Genomic DNA, 20,941 nt, shown 5'->3' on the forward strand with positions numbered 1-20,941 from the left:
GTTGGCTGTGGGTTTGTCATATATGGCCTTTATTATGTTGAGGTACTTGCCCTCTATGCCAATTTTGTTGAGATTTTTTATCATGAATGGATGTTGAATTTTCTCGAATGCTTTTTCAGCATCTATGGAGATGATCATGTGGTTTTTGTCTTTCTTTTTGTTGATGTGGTGGATGATGTTGATGGATTTTCGAATGTTGTACCATCCTTGCATCCCTGGGATGAATCCCACTTGGTCATGGTGTATGATCCTTTTGATGTATTTTTGAATTCGGTTTGCTAATATTTTGTTGAGTATTTTTGCATCTACGTTCATCAGGGATATTGGTCTGGAATTTTCTTTTTTGGTGGGGTCTTTGCCTGGTTTAGGTATTAGGGCGATGTTGGCTTCATAGAATGAGTTTGGGGGTATTCCCTCCTTTTCTATTTTTTGGAAAACTTTAAGGAGAATGGGTATTATGTCTTCTCTGTATGTCCGATAAAATTCTGAGGTAAATCCATCTGGCCCGGGGGTTTTGTTCTTTGGTAGTTTTTTGATTACCGCTTCAATTTCGTTGCTGGTAATTGGTCTGTTTAGATTTTGTGTTTCTTTCTGGGTCAGTCTTGGAAGGTTGTGTTTTTCTAGGAAGTTGTCCATTTCTCCTAGGTTTCCCAGCTTGTTGGCATATAGGTTTTCATAGTAGTCTCTAATAATTCTTTGTATTTCTGTGGAGTCCGTCGTGATTTTTCCTTTCTCATTTCTGATTCTGTTGATGTGTGTTGACTCTCTTTTCCTCTTAATAAGTCTGGCTAGAGGCTTATCTATTTTGTTTATTTTCTCGAAGAACCAGCTCTTGGTTTCATTGATTTTTGCTCTTGTTTTATTCTTCTCAATTTTATTTATTTCTTCTCTGATCTTTGTTATGTCCCTCCTTCTGCTGACCTTAGGCCTCATGTGTTCTTCTTTTTCCAATTTCGTTAATTGTGACATTAGACCTTTCATTTGGGATTGTTCTTCCTTCTTTAAATATTCCTGGATTGCTATATACTTTCCTCTTAAGACTGCTTTTGCTGTATCCCACAGTAGTTGGGGCTTTGTGTTGTTGTTGTCATTTGTTTCCATATATTGCTGGATGTCCATTTTGATTTGGTCATTGATCCATTGATTATTTAGAATCGTGTTGTTAAGCCTCCATGTGTTTGTGAGCCTTTTTGCTTTCTTTGTACAGTTTATTTCTAGTTTTATGCCTTTGTGGTCTGAAAAGTTGGTTGGTAGGATTTCAATCTTTTTGAATTTACTGAGGCTCTTTTTGTGGCCTAGTATGTGGTCTATTCTGGAGAATGTTCCATGTGCACTTGAGAAGAATGTGTATCCTGTTGCTTTTGGATGTAGAGTTCTATAGATGTCTATTAGGTCCATCTGTTCTAGTATGTTGTTCAGTGCCTCTGTCTCCTTACTTATTTTCTGTCTGCTGGATCTGTCCTTTGGAGTGAGTGGTGTGTTGAAGTCTCCTAAAATGAATGCATTGCATTCTATTTCCTCCTTTAATTCTGTTAGTATTTGTTCACATATGTTGGTGCTCCTGTATTGGGTACATATATATTTATAATGGTTATATCCTCCTGTTGGACTGAGCCCTTTATCATTATGTAATGTCCTTCTTTATCTTTTGTTACTTTCTTTATTTTGAAGTCTATTTTGTCTGATACTAGTACTGCAACACCTGCTTTTTTCTCCATGTTGTTTACATGAAATATCTTTTTCCATCCCTTGACTTTAAGTGTGTGCATGTCTTTGAGTTTGAGGTGAGTCTCTTGCAAGCAGTATATGGATGGGTCTTGCTTTTTTATCCATTCTATTACTCTGTGTCTTTTGATTGGTGCATTCAGTCCATTTACATTTAGGGTGATTACTGAAAGGTATGTACTTATTGCCATTGCAGGCTTTCAGTTTGTGTTTACCAAAGGTTCAAGGTTAGCTTCCTTACTATCTTACTGTCTAACTTAACTCACTTATTGAGCTATTATAAATATGGTCTGATGATTCTTTATTTCTCTCCCTTCTTATTCCTCCTCCTCCCTTCTTCATATGTTGGTGTTTTGTTCTGTGCTCTTTTTAGGAGTGCTCCCATCTAGAGCAGTCCCTGTAAGATGTCCTATAGAGGTGGTTTGTGGGAGGCAAATTCCCTCAACTTGTGCTTGTCTGGGAATTGTTTAATCCCTCCTTCATATTTAAATGATAATCGTGCTGGATACAGTATTCTTAGTTCAAGGCCCTTCTGTGTCATTGCATTAAGTATATCATGCCATTCTCTTCTAGCGTGTAGGGTTTCTGTTGAGAAGTCTGATGATAGCCTGATGGGTTTTCCTTTGTAGGTAACCTTTGTTTTCTCTCTGGCTGCCTTTAATACTCTGTCCTTGTCTTTGATCTTTGCCATTTTAATCATTATGTGTCTTGGTGTTGCCCTCCTTGGATCCCTTGTCATGGGAGTTCTGTGTACCTCTGTGGTCTGAGAGGCCCTTTCCTCCCCTAGTTTGGGGAAGTTTTCAGCAATTATTTCTTCAAAGACACTTTCTATCCCTTTTTCTCTCTCTTCTTCTTCTGGTACTCCTATAATGTGGGTATTGTTCCGTTTTAATTGGTCACACAGTTCTCTTAAAATTCTTTCATTCTTGGAGATCCTTTTATCTCTCTCTGCATCAGCTTCTCTGTGTTCCTGTTCTCTGTTTTCTAGTTTATTTGTAGTCTCTTGCATCTTGTCCATTCTGCTTTGAAGTCCTTCCAGAGCTTGTTTTATTTCTGTATTCTCCCTCCTTAGTTCTTGCATATTTCTCTGCAAGTCCATCAACATGGTTATGCCTTTTGTTTTGAATTCCTTTTCAGGAAGACTGGTTAAATCTGTCTCCCCAGGTTCCTTCTCAGGGGAAGATGTAGAAGATGTCGAAGCTTTCTGGGCTAGTCTTGTCTGGATCATATTTTTTTGCCTTTTCATGTTGATAGGTGCAATGGTGAGCTATTGAGTCGTCTGTCAGCTGGGAGAGCCAAGACTTTCCACTGGCCTTTCTTTACTGGGACAACTGCGACCCCTAGTGGCTTGTGTTGGGCAATTGTGTGTAGACTGGGTCTCTGTATCTTGCCCGGCAGGTATGGAGGAAGCTCCCTTGCTGTGGGCGTGGCCAGCCTCAGGCTGCTGCTCTGCTATTCAGGGGCCCCGGAGGGGTAATGGACAGGGGGCTGTTTTGCTGTTTTCGTCCGTGAGGGGTCTCAGAGCTGTTGCCCAGGGGGTTAGTGCGCCCGGAGTTACCTGGAATTTCCAGCAGCTTGACTGTGACCCGGGATGCTTCCGTCCAGCGGTGGGGTCCCTGTCCCTTTAAGACTTTCAAAAAGCACTCGCTTTTCTTTGTCACAGGGGTTTCGGCTTGGGGACCCGCTCACGGGTCTTACTGTCCTGTTTCCCTAGTTTCCCTAGTTTCCAGCATGCACTGTGTCTGCGCTCTGGTGCGATGGCTAGGGCTGGGTGTTTAGCAGTCCTGGGCTCCCTCTCCCTCCCCACTCCGACTCTTCTCCTCCCACCGGGAGCTGGGGTGAGGGGCCTCAGGTCCCGCCAGGCCGCGGCTTGTATCTTACCCCTTTCACCAGGCGCTGGCTTCTCGCAGGTGTGGATGTAGTCTGGCCTTTGTCCTGTGCCTTCTGGTCTCTCTTTTTGGATTAGTTGTATTTGTTGTATTTTCAAAAATATATATGTTTTTGGGAGGAGATTTCCACTGTCCTACTCATGCCGCCATCTTGGCTCCGCCTCCCTCAGTTCTATTTTTAAAAGCCCACATAAATACAAAAAAATTGATAAGAAAGCAATCTTGTTATTTAGTGTGTAGATAAGATACAAATTATTATATTGCTGAATAACAAAATAATCCACATGCATTGATGTTCCTATTAATGGATACATATTCCTTTGTTCTCAACAGGTTTGTCTTGTTGTAAAGGAAGTCTTTAACGCATAAGCAATACATATTTAAGACATTTTAGAAAATACTAATAAGCAAAAAGAAGTCTGCCACCTAGTGAGAACCACACTGAACAGTTTGGTCCATGTCCTTCCAGACTTCCTTCTATGCATACAAATTTTTATTTGGAAAAAAAAGTATTCTGTAATTTCTCTCAGTCTGCTTTCTTTGTCTAGCATTGTCATGGAAAGGGTTTCCCACACTATAAATACCTGCTTATCTGACAGTGTGAAGATGTATTTCATCAGTTTTCTATTGTGAGACATCTAGGTTCTTTCTCAGGTTTTGCTGTTACAAACAATGCTGTGGTAAACATCTTTCGATGGCTAAATCTTTGCATACATACTTTTTAAATAAAAATAAATACATAAAAGTGATCTCATGACTTTTATCTCTTTTGAAGAAAAGGACTTAAGAGGGCCAGGGCTTGGCCCAACACTTCCCAGTTCTGACCTTTGAATACCAGGGACCACAGTGGTATTTTTAACTGGTTTCTGGCATGGCAGAAAGACTGAGTGAATGAATTTTCATCTTTATTATCATATACTCTTTTCTCACTAACCCATTGTCATTATTTTATGCACATTGATTTTTATAAACATTGATGCTTGTCATTTGCCATCGTGTAGGGGGTGACTTCAGAGATGACAGTGCATTTGGCCTTGTGTTAACTGAGCTCAAGCAGTTACACTTCTTTAGCTTTTGTGTCTGCTTTTCGTAGTTTCTCATATCTAACTTCACAGCCACCCAGCTGCCTTTAGAAGCTTCCTTGTGCCAGCATCCTGCACAGTGCCTGGTACTTTTCACGCATTCTCCATTGTCCTTCCGGCAGTCATGGGATAATGCTGCTACCTACTTGATGAAGCAGGAAAGGGAAGTGACGGGCTGTGAGCTCTGGGCTCAGTTAGAGCCTCTGCAGAGATGCACCTGTCCCCAGAGCCCACACTGTTGCCCTCTACACTCACTTTCTGGCTTTTTTTTTTTTTACAGCTTTATTGAGATAAAATCCACTTACCAAACAATTCACTCATTTAAAATGGACAGTTCTGTAGTCTCTGCTGTACTTCATTATTACCTCCCTTTTACAGGTATTGTTTCTAGTATGCCATGAGATGCTAAACCATGTATCAAATGTGCTATACTTCAGTATGAAATTAGGAGACAGATTCCTAGTAAAGGCTGGGAGCACTCTCCCAGGAGGTGGGCGCACGACTTTCGTGGTGGAGACCAGCAACTGTTTCTGCTTCCCTTGCATTTCCTCCCCACTGTGTTAGAGTCTAGAATTGAGACTCTTGGGCAAATGACCTGTAGGTGTGAGTTGGTACCATAGAAAGTACTGTACCAGGGGTGATTTCCTTTACTTCTCACCTTCTGCTAAAGCTGTTTGTATGATAGAAATGTGCTAAAAGCTACAAAGCTGCAATAATAGCAGAATAATCTCTCTTTCCGTTAAGTGATGTAACTGCTTAGGTAAGCATTTAATTTCCATTTGATGTGGTACTAACTGAGACTAGTGAAGCAATTGGTTGTTCTAATTGTCTCTGAATAGTTTTCACTGTTAAGTGTGTGCTTCTGGGCACACAGTAGAATCGCGGGTGAACGAGCATTCCATTTCAGTGGCATCTGATTCATCACGGGTGTTAGTGCTTTATTTTTTTATAGTTTTCATTGTTTTGAGATTTGGTTTTTTCGTGGTGGCTTAAAATTTCTGAACTGACCATAGGTGCTGTCATGGATTCATCCAGAAAACAAGATGGTCATTGTGCGTTGCAGTCAGCCTCTTGTTGGCATGAGTGGTAAACGAAACAAAGATGATGAGAAATATCTTGATGTTATCCGGGAGACTAATAGACAAATTTCTAAACTTACTATCTATGATGCAAGACCCAATGTAAATGCAGTGGCCAACAAGGTGAGTATATTTAACGACACAATAGAAACTTACCTTACATAGACCTCCTGGTGTTTTACAAGAATGTTTTTGCCACGTGGTTTAAATTAATAATTAAACTTAGTTCACTGAGGTAGGAGGTAGTTTTAATCACAAAATGTATCTTCAAAGTTGAATACATCAAAAGCAAGTGAAACTAATCTTTAGTTAAATTAGGCAAGCCTAGAACCATAATGAATTTGAGTTTTGGCAAAAGTTAGATTCTCATTGGAGCACTTTAGGCTGTTGGTGATCACTCTCAGTGTGTGCATTATGGAGGCATCTGTGAGGCATTGCAGGAAGCTGTGATTGGTAAAATCTAAAATTTATAGCTTTATCAAAACAGTGTCTTCACTCATAAATGTGTTTTCTTATTTATGTGATTCAAGACATGAGTAGATCTATGTATGTGAATTTTACAATCACATGCAAACACAATGTTACTTTCAAAGAACTCTGTCTCAGTTGTCTTCTTAGCCTTCTTAAGCAGAGTATGCCGAGTGCCCCTAAAGCTGACCAGGGCCATCACTGTAAGCACCAGTAGTAGACATTCAGGAGCTCCTCAGAAGCGACTGCTAGGTTTAAGCCTGTTTGCCCGTACACTGAGTAGCCCCAGATTGATACACTTCTTACATTCAATTCCTCTTTTTTTTCCCCTTCTCCCATTATTGCCAGCTGTCACTTACAAGTTCTCGCAGTGGGCCTGCCCTGAGTTGTTCACCCCCATTCCGCCTTTCACATCTATTGTTTCTCCTCGGCTGTAGGCTTAAATTTCATCATCTTGAATACTTTACTTATCCCGAGGTCATTTATCTGGCATCCTCAATTATTCATAGCTCGAGACAAGAATCTGAAAGCAAAAACAAGTCCTCGAGCAGCTCAGATAGACGCAGCAGCTTCCTAAATGGAACCTGTGATGTGTGTATGCATGAGTGTGTACAGACAGTGTGTGTAGGGGAGCTCCACTTGCAGTATTTGCACACAGATTGTCTTACACATTTACTCCTGGGGTCCCCCTCTGCACGTTGCCTGCCCTTGGGCCAGCTCTTTTTTTTACTACAGTTGGTTTTTGTTCAGGTAGTAACAATGATTTTGAAATTATATGTAAAGCAATCAGGAAGTGAAATCAATAAGGAAAATAGGAATTTTAAGTAAAGCATTTAGGAAATTATCTTGGATTATCCTTAGCTTTTTATATTTCTGTTCCTGCTGTCTTTCGTATAAAGTTCAAAGGCAAATGCATGTATAAAATGCAATATTTCCATGTACACATGTAGCCTGAAATACATATGATGTAACATTAAAATGAAGTATTTAGAAAGAACGTTTTAAAATATTAGAATACATAAAATGAAAGCCATCATAATAACTCTAAAGCTCATTGTTACAGCGGCAAAATTCTTGAATGCCTTTTTAATATTCAGGAAATATGCCTGTGTTTCTAAGTCCTCTTAGGAATGAAGGGAACGAAAAAATTAAGGAAACAAGCTTAGGCTTTTAAAGATCTCTGCATCATTCATTAAAAGCCATGCTTGGGTTCCCCCCTCCCTCAGCTATGTGTCTCCCCTAGCATCTATATCCATAGCAACAGGCCCGTGGACCTTTACGTCGTTGTACAAGGTAATCTGGGTTGTTCTTTTTGTTGAAGAGAAGGAAATGGAAAAGAAGACTTCAAAACTAACCAGAGATGGAGAATTTGAACTTTTGGGAACTCAATCTATGCTTGACTAATTGATTCTTAACCCTTCTGACTTCTGTTCTCTTTAGATGTAATTGTTCCTCCCTGTGGATATTTAGAAATTTACAACCCCAGATATAACAACCAACATCACACCATTTTAAACTGAACAAACAAGCCCAGTGATAGATAAGATCCAACACCAAGCTGCTTCGATTTTGTGGCAGTACACTGTGATGAATTCAAGTGGAACTATATTAATGTCTATTTTGCCAGAAACGTTGGCAATGAGTACTAAGTATATTTTTCCTTTTAGTTTTTCACATATCATGTTCAGTTATTTATGAAAGAAACCCCAACATTGTGAGTGTCTTTGAAAATCACAGTTAACTATTTACAAACCACATGTGCAAAGAAGCAGGACGACAGTGGGAGGGTGACGTGTGTCACTGCATTACAGGCTTGCAGATCTAGTAACACTTAGGCTCGCCGTTTCCTCCCATGCCGTGTGCCTCCAGTTATGCCAAAGGGACTGCCAGGTGGATAGGAGCACCTGTGTCCTGACCTCTGTTCGAAACTATAAGTTTTACCTCCAAGACATGGATAACTGAAAAGAGGAGAATATGGCCCATTTTTCTATTTATTCATTAGGTACTTTTTAAAAACAACAAGTGAATGTTTATTGTCCTCTTGCCACTGATGCTATTTATAACAAGCTTTAAAATACATGTCTCAATCTAAAAAATATATATTTTCTCACCTTGGTCTTTGGAGACCAGAGCCTCGGGCCTGTACATAGGTCTGTAGGTTTGAAGTTCAGGTGGTAGCCTTATGTCTACTGCAGAAAACATCTCAGAGCAATCCCAGAAAAAAACTGTAGGATGTGTTGGCCCTTCTGTCCTGAGCTGCGAATTCCTATTCCTTCTATTGTGCGCGAGAAGAAAAGAGGCCTAAAGTAGTGACAGGCATTTGTCTGGTGCCTTCCCTTTACTCTCCTGTTGCAGGCACGCTTCCGTGTCCTCCTTCCACACGCAAAGTGTCGCTTTGATTCTATATTTGCCTTTACTGGTGAGTTTACACATTCATAAATTTTTACAATGTCAATTAGCGTCCTTTCATTTCAGCTCACAGAACATTGCTTCACAAGGCTCTGAATTATTTGGCTTTTTCTTAAAGGGCCAGAGACCACATGTTCCATGGTGTTTTAATATTTCAATGAGAAATGAAATAAGCAGAATGCAGCCAGGTTCCTAAATAAAACCATAGCATATCTTTTTTGCGTATATGAGAAACAGGCATCTTCACCAGGCCATGAGAGTGGCCTGATGCCTGCCCTGGCAAGTTCATACTTGGATGTGCTGTGGCAAGTGGCAGCCATCTTGTCTCCTCTTGAAACCTTTTGTTCTTTGAGGGCCTGTTATGTGCAGTGCTCTGTCCTTGGTATTTGTTTGCAGAGCGGACAGCCATGGATCACTAGCAAAGATCTGGCCTTGAAGTCAGACAACTTTGAAATTTTACTGATTACCTGTGTAACTTTGGGGATCGTAAAGTAGCATCTCATCTCCTTTGCAAAATGCGGTTAGCCATACCTATCTTGAGATAAGTAAGCATGAGATGAAGTGGTGTAAAGCAAGAATCATGGTATCTGGGACATCCCCGGGGCTCATTAAATGGTGGCTGGTGTTAGCTGTTAGAGAGTATGGCTCCTTTAATCCTGTGAGACCTAGGTGTTATTTTCTTTTCACTCTTACTCCCTAGTTAACTGTCAAGTCAGTCCTTGTATGTAAGTTGAAAAGGTTTAGGCTGAGATTCGGAGGACCAATAACTTTTGAAATATTTGTGTTAGTTATTGCTGAAATAGAAAACCCAACTGATTGTTTGTATGTCTTGTTGTTTCTTAGGCAACAGGAGGAGGATATGAAAGTGATGATGCATATCATAACGCTGAACTGTTCTTCTTAGACATTCATAACATTCATGTTATGCGGGAATCTTTAAAAAAGGTCAAAGACATTGTTTATCCAAATGTGGAAGAGTCTCATTGGTTGTCCAGTTTAGAGTCTACTCATTGGTTAGAACATATCAAGGTAAGTATGTAGTTTTTTAAAGATTTACATACATAAAGAAGAAAGTAATTCTTTAATGGAACAGGCATGTCTTTGATTCCTTAAACTTAAAAAAATTGAATAAGAGACGAAATATTTGTAGCATAGGGTTCTGCATTTGACCATTTTGTGTCTCTTTATAACTTGCTGGTCTTAATTAAACATTTCACAGCTCTACCTCCAGAACATTTTCAGAGTATGCAGAGATGTCATTTTCCAGCTCATCAGTAGTGAGGAGTTGGTTCTTGTGCCCAGGTTTATTTAGGAATTTGAATTTACCTGACCTTTACTGGGTAGGACCCTCAAGGACTTGGACAGAGATTGCTTTTATTGAAACTAATCTTAAACTGATTTATGTATTTTTGTTATATTCAATCATTCATCTTGATAAAGGCATCAAAAACCTCCATTCTTTCAAAAGTAAAAGTATGTGAAGCTATCATCTGAGGGAACTGACACTGTTAGATGCTCCATTCCGTTCTGTAAATAAACAAAAAGCCTACTTTAAATAGGTGAATTAGTAATATAGACTGTTTTATAGTCAAATTTTATTTTCTAACTTGATAGGAATTATATTTTTATTTTACCTTTCATTTTTTCCTAATCTATCATCCTCAAAACTGAATTGCAGAAAAAATTAATTGTAGCAACTAAATGTTATTATGTGGTTTCCTGGATGGGATCCTGGATTAGAAAAAAGACATTAGGGAACAACAAAAGAAATCTAAATGAAGTATGGATTTTATTAAAAATTAGTTAACAGGTTTTTAAATAACTTAATAATGTATCAACATTGTTTCATTAGTTGTGACAAATGTACCATACTATTATAAGATGTCAGTAGTAGAGGAAACTGGGTCAAGGATTGGGAACTTTCCATAGTACTTTATGACTGGTCTATAAATCTAACACTATTCTAAAATGAAGTTTACTTTAAAGAAGGATTGTACTCTTACTATGCACAAAACATCGTACTCGACCCTGTGAATGAAAAAAGGTATAAGGCATACTTCCTGCCTTTAAGGAGGTTCTTATGCTTGGAGAGATGATATGTATATGTAAAAGGGAGCATAATATTCCACAGTACCGTGTGTTAAGTCCCAGCGAGCCTTCATAGCAAAGGCAGTGGCAGGAACAGGCCTTCTGGGATTCGGTGGGATTTGATCTGGTCCCTAAAGAAAGAAAAAGGGATGAAGGAACCCATTCCAGAGAAAGAGGGCCATCAGGACAAAATCCCAGATGCAGGCCCCGGCGAGGCCGCATTGGGAAGAGTGAGGATTTCTGTGGTTGCAGGTTAATCTAGAGACATCTGGGAGAAGTCACGCAGTCAGGGACCTTGACTTTCAAGGCAGGTTGTTGGGAGCTGCAGAGGTTTGGGGATAGTGTGGTATTTTAGGAAAATGTTCTGGCAGCTGCTTGTAGAATTAAGCGAGGGGAGACAGTAAAGTCAGAGAAAACAGAGCCATTTCAAGAGTCCAGAGATGGGTAGTCTTGGCCTAGACTAGAATGCTGCTGAGGTGAGAAGGGGAGGGGAGGGGTGGCACTATAAAGGGCCAGACACGAATGTTGCCAAGGAAGGGCCTGTGCCACCTGGTGATTAGCTAATACAGGATCTAGAGAAATGAAGAAGAAGGTAATGCCACCATTCGCAGAAGCAGGGTGGTCCTGGCCGGGACCGTGGTCAAGAGAAACCCCACATGCTTGAGGTAGCGGGGCAGGCCACGCACCTACTGGTGTCAAACAGGCAGTTATTCATGCAAAGGGAAGCTTTCAACAGAGGCTTAGGACTAAGATGTACCTCTGGAAATCAGCCATTGGGCAACACATTGAAGCCCACCCTTTAGTAGAGAGGATGTCAGGGAGTGAATCGAGGCTATTCTGTTGAAAAGCTAGTTAAAGGAAGGGAAGGGTGGAGGGCCCTATGATCTTGAGAAGAACTCTCCACAAAAAGTGAAAAAATATATTTAGGCATTTTTTAAAGGGAATAACTACACAAATCTGAAAAGATGAATATACTAGGATGTTTCTAATAGTGAAAAATTGGAAACAACCTAAATGTAGAGGAAAAGTTGTATCTTTCTGAGGTATGATGCCTGCGATCATTTGTATTTTCCTGTTTGTGCTTTCCTTTGTGTGGACAATAGGGCAAGCCTTTTGCCCTCCAGAAGACTGCTGCCTGTGGCATGTGTCCCAGACCCTCATGCCAGTACCTGACGGAGTCCCAGCAGGGCCAGCCACGGGGCCAGTTCTCTAGGGCACCGCGCTGTATGCTGCTTGATGACTGTCATTTCTTCCCTTCAGTCACAAGTCCACCCAATTACTTAAGAGTTTTCAGTGATGTGTTTTTTTTTCTGATTTAGTTTCATTAGATAATTACAACTGTTCCTGTCAAGAAGTGATGATGGGAATTCATACTTTATTAGAAAGCATCCAATATTTTTAGAGATAACTGATCAAGATTGTCCCTTTTTAAAATATAATAACTATTATAAAAATTCCCCTTTTTTATCATAAGAGAAGTATCTGGAGTGAAAGTTGCCCTCTGTAAAAATGCATTAGAAGCTTGACTTCATTAAGTTGGACTCAAGTGATCTAGTATTTACCATTGCTTCTCATCAGCCCCTTCTTCAGAAGTGCCTCAAATGAAAGATTGTAAACAGGACTTCAAGGAGACACTTTAAAAGCTCAAAGAAATAAGCCTGCTCTAGTCATTTTAAAAGCAATGATTTTTATACAGATAATTGATGTGCCCCATCAGGTCCCCTAACCTGTCCTCATTGGTACTCTGTCCACTTTAGTTATTATTTATGGCAAAATAATAAACTTACATTTCTTTTAACATTTCTAAACATTTTCACTTCATCTGACTTTTCTTTAAGTAGTTAAAATAAATGAGTATTTCAATCTCCTTGAATTCATTAATACATGATTGTTTCATGGCTGTTAGAATTTGGGGAGCTCTAAAATGACAATGTATGCGAGTGGCTGTGTACATGAGAAGCTGGGACCCTCATACACTGATACTGGGAATGTGAAATGGTACAACCACTTTTGAAAACAATTGGGCAGTTTCTTAAAAAGTTAAACATACATTTACTATATGATCCAACTATTTGCTCCTAGGTGTTTCCCCAAGAGAAAGGAAAAACTTAATGTCCCTATAAAAATGTGTTTGCAAAAGTTCACAGCAGCATTATTCATACGAACCAAATGCCAGAAACAACCAAATGTCCATCAGCTCAGGAATGGATAAATAAAATGTGGTCTGTCCATAAAATGGGATGCTTTTAGGCCACAGAAAGGAACGAAGTGGTGACACCTGCTACAACATGGATGAACCTTGAAAACATTATGCTAAGTGAAAGAAGCCAGATGTAAAAGACCACCTATTATATGATTCCATTTATATGACATTTCTAGTAAAGGCAAAGCTGTAGAGACAGCAAGCAAATCAGTGGTTGCCTGGGACTGAGGGGCTGGGAACAGGGATTGACCTCAGAGGGCACACAGAAACTTGTTCGGGTGATAGAAGTGTTCAACAACTAGATTATGGCAGTGGTTGCACAGCTGCATAATTGTACGATTGACTATATCCTAGCAAACTGCATACTTATAATGGGTAAATTCTATGGTCTGTAACATTTACCTCTATAAATAAATAAATCACCAAAAAATTACATCATAGCAATGAGTCTTTGCATATATAAATTTAGTAGTCCTTGTAAGTCTCATACTTTTAGTAGAAGGCCATCACTTTATCTTTTTATTAAGGTATTATTGATACGCACTCTTATGTAGGTTTCACATGAAAAATCAATGTGGTTACTACATTCACCCATGTTATCGAGTCCCCACCCATACCCCAATGCAGTCACTGTCCATCAGTGTAGTAAGATGCCACAGATTCACTGTTTGCCTTCTCTGTGCTACCCTGTCTTCCCCATGATCCTCCCCACACCATGTGTACTAAACATAATACCCCTCAATCTCCTCCCTCCCTTCCCACCCCTCCCCTTTGGTAACCACTAGTTCCTTCTTGGAGGCTGTGAGTCTGCTGCTGTTTTGTTCCTTCAGATTTGCTTCGTTGTTGTACTCCACAAATGAGGGAAATCATTTGGCACTTGTCTTTCTCCGCCTGGCTTATTTCACTGAGCATAATATCCTCCAGCTCCATCCATGTTGTTGCAAATGGTAGGATTTGTTTCTTTCTTATGGCTGAATAGTATTCTGTTGTGTATATGTACCATGTGTTCTTTATCCATTCATCAACTGATGGACACTTAGGTTGCTTCCCTATCTTGGCTATTGTAAATAGTGCTGCAATACACATTGGGGTGCATATGTCTTTTTGAATCTGAGAACTTTGAATCTGAGAACTTTGTGTAAATTCCTAGGAGTGAAATGATTGGGTAAAATGGTATTTCTATTTTTAGTTTTTTGAAGAACCTCCATACTGCTTTCCACAGTGGTTGAACTAGCTTACATTCCCACCAGCAGTCTAGAAGGGTTCCCTTTTCTCTACATCCTCGCCAGCATTTGTTGTTCTTAGTCTTTTCCATGCTGGCCATCCTAACTGGTGTGAGGTGATATCTCATTGTGGTTTTAATTTGCATTTCCCTGAAAATTAGCGATGTGGAGCATCTTTTCATGAGCCTGTTGGCCATCTGAATTTCTTCTTTGAAGAAGTGTCTGTTCTAATCCTCCACCCTTTTTTTAATCAGGTTATTTGCTTTTTAGGTGTTGACGCGTGTGAGTTCTTTATATATTTTGGATGTTAACCCCTTGTCGGATATGTTGCGTAAATTATATGCTCCCATACTGTAGGATGCCTTTTTGTTCTGTTAATGGTGTCCTTTGCTGTACAGAAGCTTTTTGGTTTGATGTAGTCCCATGAGTTCATTTTTGCTTTTGTTTCCCTTGCTCGAGGAGATGCGTTCAGGAAGAAGTTGCTCATGCTTATATTCAGGAGATTTTTGCCTATGTCTTATAAGAGTTTTATAGTTTCATGACTTACATTCAGGTCTTTGATCCATTTTGAGTTTACTTTTGTGTATGGGGTTAAACAATAATCCAGTTTCATTCTCTGGCATGTAGCTGTCCAGTTTTGCCAACACCAGTTGTTGAAGAGGCTGCCATTTCCCCATTGTATGTCCATAGCTACTTTATCATATATTAATTGACCATATATGCTTTGGTTAATATCTGGATGCTCTATTCTCTTCCACTGGTCTGTGGGTCTGTTCTTGTGCCAGTACCAAATTGTCTTAATTACTGTGGCTTTGTAGTAGAGCTTGAAGTCAGGGAGAATAATTCCCCCTGCTTTATTCTTCCTTCTCAGGATTGCTTTGGCTATTCGGGTCTTTTGTGGCTCCATATGAATTTTAGAACGATTTTCTCTAGTTCGTTGAAGAATGCTTTTGGTATTTTGATAGGGATTGCACTAAACCTGTAGATTGCTTTAGGCAGGATGGCCATTTTGACAATATTAATTCTTCCTATCCATGAACACGGGATGTGTTTCCATTTATTGGTATCTTCTTTAACTTCTCTTAAGAGTGTCTTGTAGTTTTAGGAGTACAGGTCTTTCACTTCCTTGGTTAGGTTTATTCCTAGGTATTTTATTCCTTTTGATGCAAATGTGAATGGAATTGTTTTCCTGATTTCTCTTTCTGCTAATTCAACGTTAGTGTATAGGAAACCAACAGATTTCTGTGTACTAATTTTGTATCCTGCAACTTTGCTGAATTCAGATATTAGATCTAGTAGTTTTGGAGTAGATTCTTTAGGGTTTTTTTATGTACAATATTATGTCGTGTGCAAACTGAAAGTTTAACAACTTCTTTACCAATCTGGATGCCTTTTATTTCTTTGTGTTGTCTGATTGCTGCATCACTTTATCTTGAGTTATGTGTTTTGCTTCTTACAAGCCACATAACAGTTCATATTCTGTCAATTTAAAGTCTAAATGGTGATTTCCATTGTATCAGGCTTTTAAGGTCCAGACTGGACCTGTTGGGGCAGTGATTTTTCTGAAGTGATCACTATTTTGCATTGAATTGGGTCTCCCAAAATTCTTCTGTTGAAGTCCTGACCCCCAGCACCTGGGGGGGTCAGGTGCAGGATGTGATTAGTTAAGATGAGGTCATAGTGTGTGGGGGGGATGGGAGTGGGACTGATCCAGTAAGACTATTGTCCTTAAGGAGTAATTTGGACAAAGATATGTGTACATGGAGAACACCTTTCTCTATGGTTAAAAACTGTAATTTCAGGTTTAATAAAGCAGCGTCTTACAGCTACTGATTGACTCGCAGGTTTTTTCTTTGCCAGCTTGTTCTGACAGGAGCCATTCAAGTAGCAGACAAAGTTTCTTCAGGGAAGAGCTCGGTGCTCGTGCACTGCAGTGACGGATGGGACAGGACTGCCCAGCTGACGTCACTGGCCATGTTGATGCTAGACAGCTTCTACCGGAGCATCGAAGGGTTTGAAATACTGGTACAAAAAGAATGGATAAGTTTTGGACATAAATTTGCATCTGTAAGTAAACAACAAAGCTAATTGTTTAAATGTCAGATCACTGGTGTTCGGGAATAAAAAACTACAGTAGTTGTTAAACCGTATATTCGCTTTTAAAAAGAAAATCTGAGGGCTGCTAATAAAAAGGACTTTATAGGTTTGAAATTGTGTGATACCTTGGGCTAGTGAAAGTCATCTTAGGAGGTATGTTTATCCACGCACACTGTTACAGGTTCACTTGAAAGTAAAGAATCTTCATAGAATTGTTAAAGTTGAAATTGCACAAAAGAAGGACGATAAAATGACAGTTGTTTCTCAAGCAGTGTTACAGCTATTAGAACACATGTATTTTATAGAATTTCTAGACTTTCAGTTGAGGCTTTTTTATTATTTTTCTTTGATAAACATTTTAAAAATCGAGGGAACATATTAAAATTTCCATTTCCAGGTATAGTTTCCAGACATCCTTTGAATAAGCATTTCTACCAAGCTCCCCCACATGATTCTGATGGGGAGCCTTTTAGCCTCCATCCAAGTTTCATAAGTACTGTGTCACATGTTCACACAGAAAGAATCATTGTTTAGTCAATGCATAAATGGTGAGGTTTTCATCTTGTTCTCAAGAGAGAAAGAACTTACCTTGCTTATAACAATCACACCCTTTTGGACCTGATTCCAAGTCTTGAAACTGTAGGATCGGTCCCTTAGCCACTGTCAACAAGTCTGCAGGATCATCTGGCCCAGTAGCTGCTCAGGACTTGGACAGCATTCCAGTCATGTGAAATAGTTGTAATGCTCACAATATGATGACACTTCGTCAATTTGGATTGGTATTTTATAGAAGTTTATATACTTAATTTCCATTAGTTCAAACCTGATTTTATTTTCTATATTGTGAAGGAAAAGTATACTACTTACTGTCTGAGAAACTTGGCATTTGGAAAGCAGATTGCTGAGTCATATTCTCACATTTCATGGGTTATATGGCCTCTCAGTTTTGTACCTGTAAGTTAAAACAAATTATCTTTCAATTCTTTTCAGAGAATAGGTCATGGTGATAAGAACCACGCTGATGCAGACCGATCTCCTATTTTTCTCCAGTTTATTGACTGTGTATGGCAAATGTCAAAACAGGTAAGGGACATACCAGATATAAATACATTTGACTTAACATTTAAATATTTTTATATAGTATCTTGGATTTGCCCCCACTTAATAAAGGGCAGAGGTAGAGATGAAACAAGTCTGACCATGTGTAAATAATTGTTGAAGCCAGGTAACGGGTATGTGGGGTTCACTTTTTTATTCTCACTACTATTTATATGTGTGGAACTTTCCATAATAAAGGTTTTAAAATTGAATATTTAACTATATCCTCTCTACTAATGGAGGAGCAACGAAATTGTAATGGAAAGTCGTCTTTTCCATTCATTCCATGCTAACATAATACGTCACCTAAGCAAACTGTCCTGTGTGCCCTGCACACTCCGAACTAGCAAGATAGTGAGCTTGTTTTTGTCTTTATTCCTTCACCTGACACTTCCTGACTGTCCTCAGTCCCACGCAGAGTGCCGGCAAGTGAGCCGCGGGGCTGGAAGGCGGGTGCACGTTGCCGCCTCTGCCTCCTGCCTCCTTCCCGGAGGGCTGCAGCGCCGCAGTGTTTGTGCCCCTGTGTTCCATTCCAGAGGAGGTTGGTGCTGTGTTTTCATGCCTTGTTTGCTTGTTTGTGTCTAGTTCCCTACGGCTTTTGAATTCAATGAACGATTTTTGATCACAATTTTGGATCATCTGTACAGTTGCCGGTTTGGTACTTTTTTGTACAACTGTGAATCTGTTCGAGAAAGACAGGTGAGTGAAAATGCTACTCTTTTTGGTTATGTGTGGCTAATCTGCCATGAAAAAAATTAATGAATTTGATAGCTTGATTTGCAGTAAATGCAAAGGTCCTCATTTTTTGCCCCAAATATGGTGGTTTTCACTTGAAGCAGTTTGTTGAGTGTATTCACTGTTGAGGTAAGATGCTGGCTTTGCCCTCAGAGAGTAGGAATGACCTCAAGGTGTACAGCGTTTCCCTCCCAAAATGCCATAAAAACATTAGTAAAGGGAGGCTTCTTTTAAAGGCATAATCCCACAAACAGAGGAAATGAGAGAGGAGACACAGCAACAAAACTTCTGGAAGCCGGAAAGCTAGTAGATCAGTGGCAAATAACTTAGCTTGAGAAAAATGAGTCTCAGACGAGCAGCAGGGAAGCCCAGAACCAGCCCACTTTGCTCCGCAGCAACCCCAAGTGACTTGGTTTCTGGGAGAAAGGTTTACCGGGTGTCTGTGGCACAGAGGGCAGGATGACATAGCCCGAAGGTCTGTTTAGGATAAGCAGTTAGCTTCCCCAGACCCCCTCCCCTCCCCCTTGAGAGAGGGAGAGTGTGTCCCAGGCTGGGGACCTGAGTGTCACCCGGGTGAGGTGAATGAGGAAAGGCTAGCCCATGGCCACTCCCAGCGTCCTGGCAGCAGGCCCTCATCTCTTGTTTATGGCGGAAAGGTACCAACACCCCCAGTGTCCATCAGCCAATACCACAGAGTCTCCTTCAGCTGTAGAAAGGCATGAAGCGCTGATCCATGCTGTGACACGGACGAACCTTGAAAACATCACACTAAGTGAAAGGAGCCAGACACAGAGGCCACATACTGTGCAATTCTACTGATATGAAATGTCCAGACTAACAAGCCCACAGAGACAACAGAACAGTGGTTGACAGGGACTGGGGGGCAGGGAGACTGGGGAGTGACTGGTTCATGGGTACAGGGTTCCTTTGGGAATGAGGAAATTGTCTTCGAACTCAATAGAGGTGCTGGTTGTACAACACTGTGAATGCCCTAAAAGCCCTGAGTTGTGGGCTTTTTGTTTGTTTCTTTGTTTTTCTTTTTCTTTTTAATTAAGGTGTCATTGATATACACTTTTACAAAAGTTTCACATGAGAAACATTGTGGTTGCTACATTCACCCCTGTTATTGAGTCCCCCCCGATGCCCCATTGCAGTCACTGGCCATCAGTGTAGTAAGATGCCACAGAGTCACTATTTGCCTTCTCTGTGCTACACTGCCTTCCCTTCTTCCCTGTGACCCACATACACACCCTGTGTACTAATCGAAATACCCCTCAATCCCTTCTCCCTCCCTCCCCACCCGCCCTCCCCCACCCCTCCCTTTGGTAACCACTAGTCCCTTCTTGGAGTCTCTGAGTCTGCCTGACTTGTACACTTTAACATGGTGAATTCTGTGGTAGGTGAGCTCCACCTCAATCAGAAAGAAAAAAAGAACCATCAGTGGAGAAACAGACTAGCCCAAGAAGAAGGACCTAAAGATACTAACATCCAGGGATCTCCACAGTGAAGCTCAGGTTGATAAGCCTCCTCATCTCAGAGCTTCCAGTCAGCTCTTCCGTCCTCCACTCTTGAATAGTAGCGGACAGCCAAAAGGGAGAAAAAGCCTCTTGGAGAAAATAGCCAGCATGTAGGGAGAGGAGATACGGAGAGAGGAAACTCATTTAATATCCCAAGGAAGATAAGAAAACGTTGGTACCATGAAATAACAACAGGGTATTACTTGGAAAGAACATTTAGAGCTCAGGAAGAACTCGAAATCAAAAGCATATCAATAGGAATTAGAAACCCGGAAGAGCTGGAAGATAAAGTTGAAATTTCCCAGGAAGTAAAGTATAGAAACAGAGGTAGAAAATGGGGACAAGATAAGAAAACTAGAAGTTCAGTCAAAGAGGTCCATTACCCAAGGAATAGGAACTCTACAGAGAAAATGGGAAAGCCAGACAGCAGAAAATCACCACAATGATTTGAGAATATTTCCCAGAATTAAAGTATGTGAGTTTCCACATTGAAAGGCCACCATGTGGTAGGAAAAGCACTGGGAATAAATATAGACCCATATTTAAGTCACATCTTGATGAAATTTCAGGACACCAGGGACAAAGAAAACATGCTTCAGGCTTCCGAAGAGAAAAACAATGGGTGTTTGCAAAGAGACAAATCAGGAAAACTGAATTCTTCAACAGCAATGTTGGAAGCTCAAAGTCAGTAGGTCATTGCTGTCAGAATTTGAAAAAAGCAAAATGATCTCAACCTAGAATTCAGTAGCCACCAAACTGTCAACCAGATGTGAAGGTAGACCAGAGATATTATCAGACATGCCTGGCATCCAGAAAGATCTATCTCACACCCCACACCCTTTCTCTGGAAACTGCTGGAGTATGCACTCCATGCAAACAAGGAAGAAGACGGCTGGAATTCAGGAAGTAGAGGTCCCAGCACTGAGAAGGGCAAGGGGGGATTCTCCAGGAGAAACGGCAGAGAGATCCTAGATGAGAGCTTGGGCACAGGGTGTAGGGGCCACTAGTGCCCTTTCTCCTGAGGAGGACACTGCGGACCCTGAATGTGCCAAGTGTCTTGACAGAAGTTTGAGATGCTAGAGGAAGAGTTTGGGGTTGAAGCAATGATAAGTACCAAAGAAAGTAAGAAAACAGGGCAGAACGCAGTTGTTAAGTCAAGGGAAAACGAACAAATAAAAAATTGTGCAGGAAAAGAAATCAGAGAACCACAAGTAGGTGGCTCACCTGGAACTGAAACACTAAACAGCGGTCTCCTCACACTGGGAGTGAGCCCAGCACAGACCGTGTGTGGGTAGCAGGACGGGAATACATTCTCCTTGCAGCACACT

General features: G+C 40.5%; 1 protein-coding gene across 5 annotated transcripts in view; it reads left to right on the forward strand.

Moving 5' to 3' along the window:
* Positions 1 to 20,941, forward strand: part of MTM1 (myotubularin 1) — a 98,657-nt gene that overhangs the window by 69,100 nt on the left and 8,616 nt on the right. For all 5 annotated transcript variants that reach the window (XM_073227383.1, XM_073227379.1, XM_073227380.1 and 2 more), the window contains 5 exons: positions 5,710 to 5,898; positions 9,496 to 9,681; positions 16,027 to 16,233; positions 17,254 to 17,346; positions 17,947 to 18,060. In XM_073227383.1, the coding sequence (XP_073083484.1) occupies positions 5,710 to 5,898; positions 9,496 to 9,681; positions 16,027 to 16,233; positions 17,254 to 17,346; positions 17,947 to 18,060 (789 nt within the window). The remainder of the gene's footprint in view (positions 1 to 5,709; positions 5,899 to 9,495; positions 9,682 to 16,026; positions 16,234 to 17,253; positions 17,347 to 17,946; positions 18,061 to 20,941) is intronic.

This window comes from Manis javanica, chromosome X (genome assembly GCF_040802235.1).
Source record: "Manis javanica isolate MJ-LG chromosome X, MJ_LKY, whole genome shotgun sequence".
Classification (NCBI taxonomy): domain Eukaryota; kingdom Metazoa; phylum Chordata; class Mammalia; order Pholidota; family Manidae; genus Manis; species Manis javanica.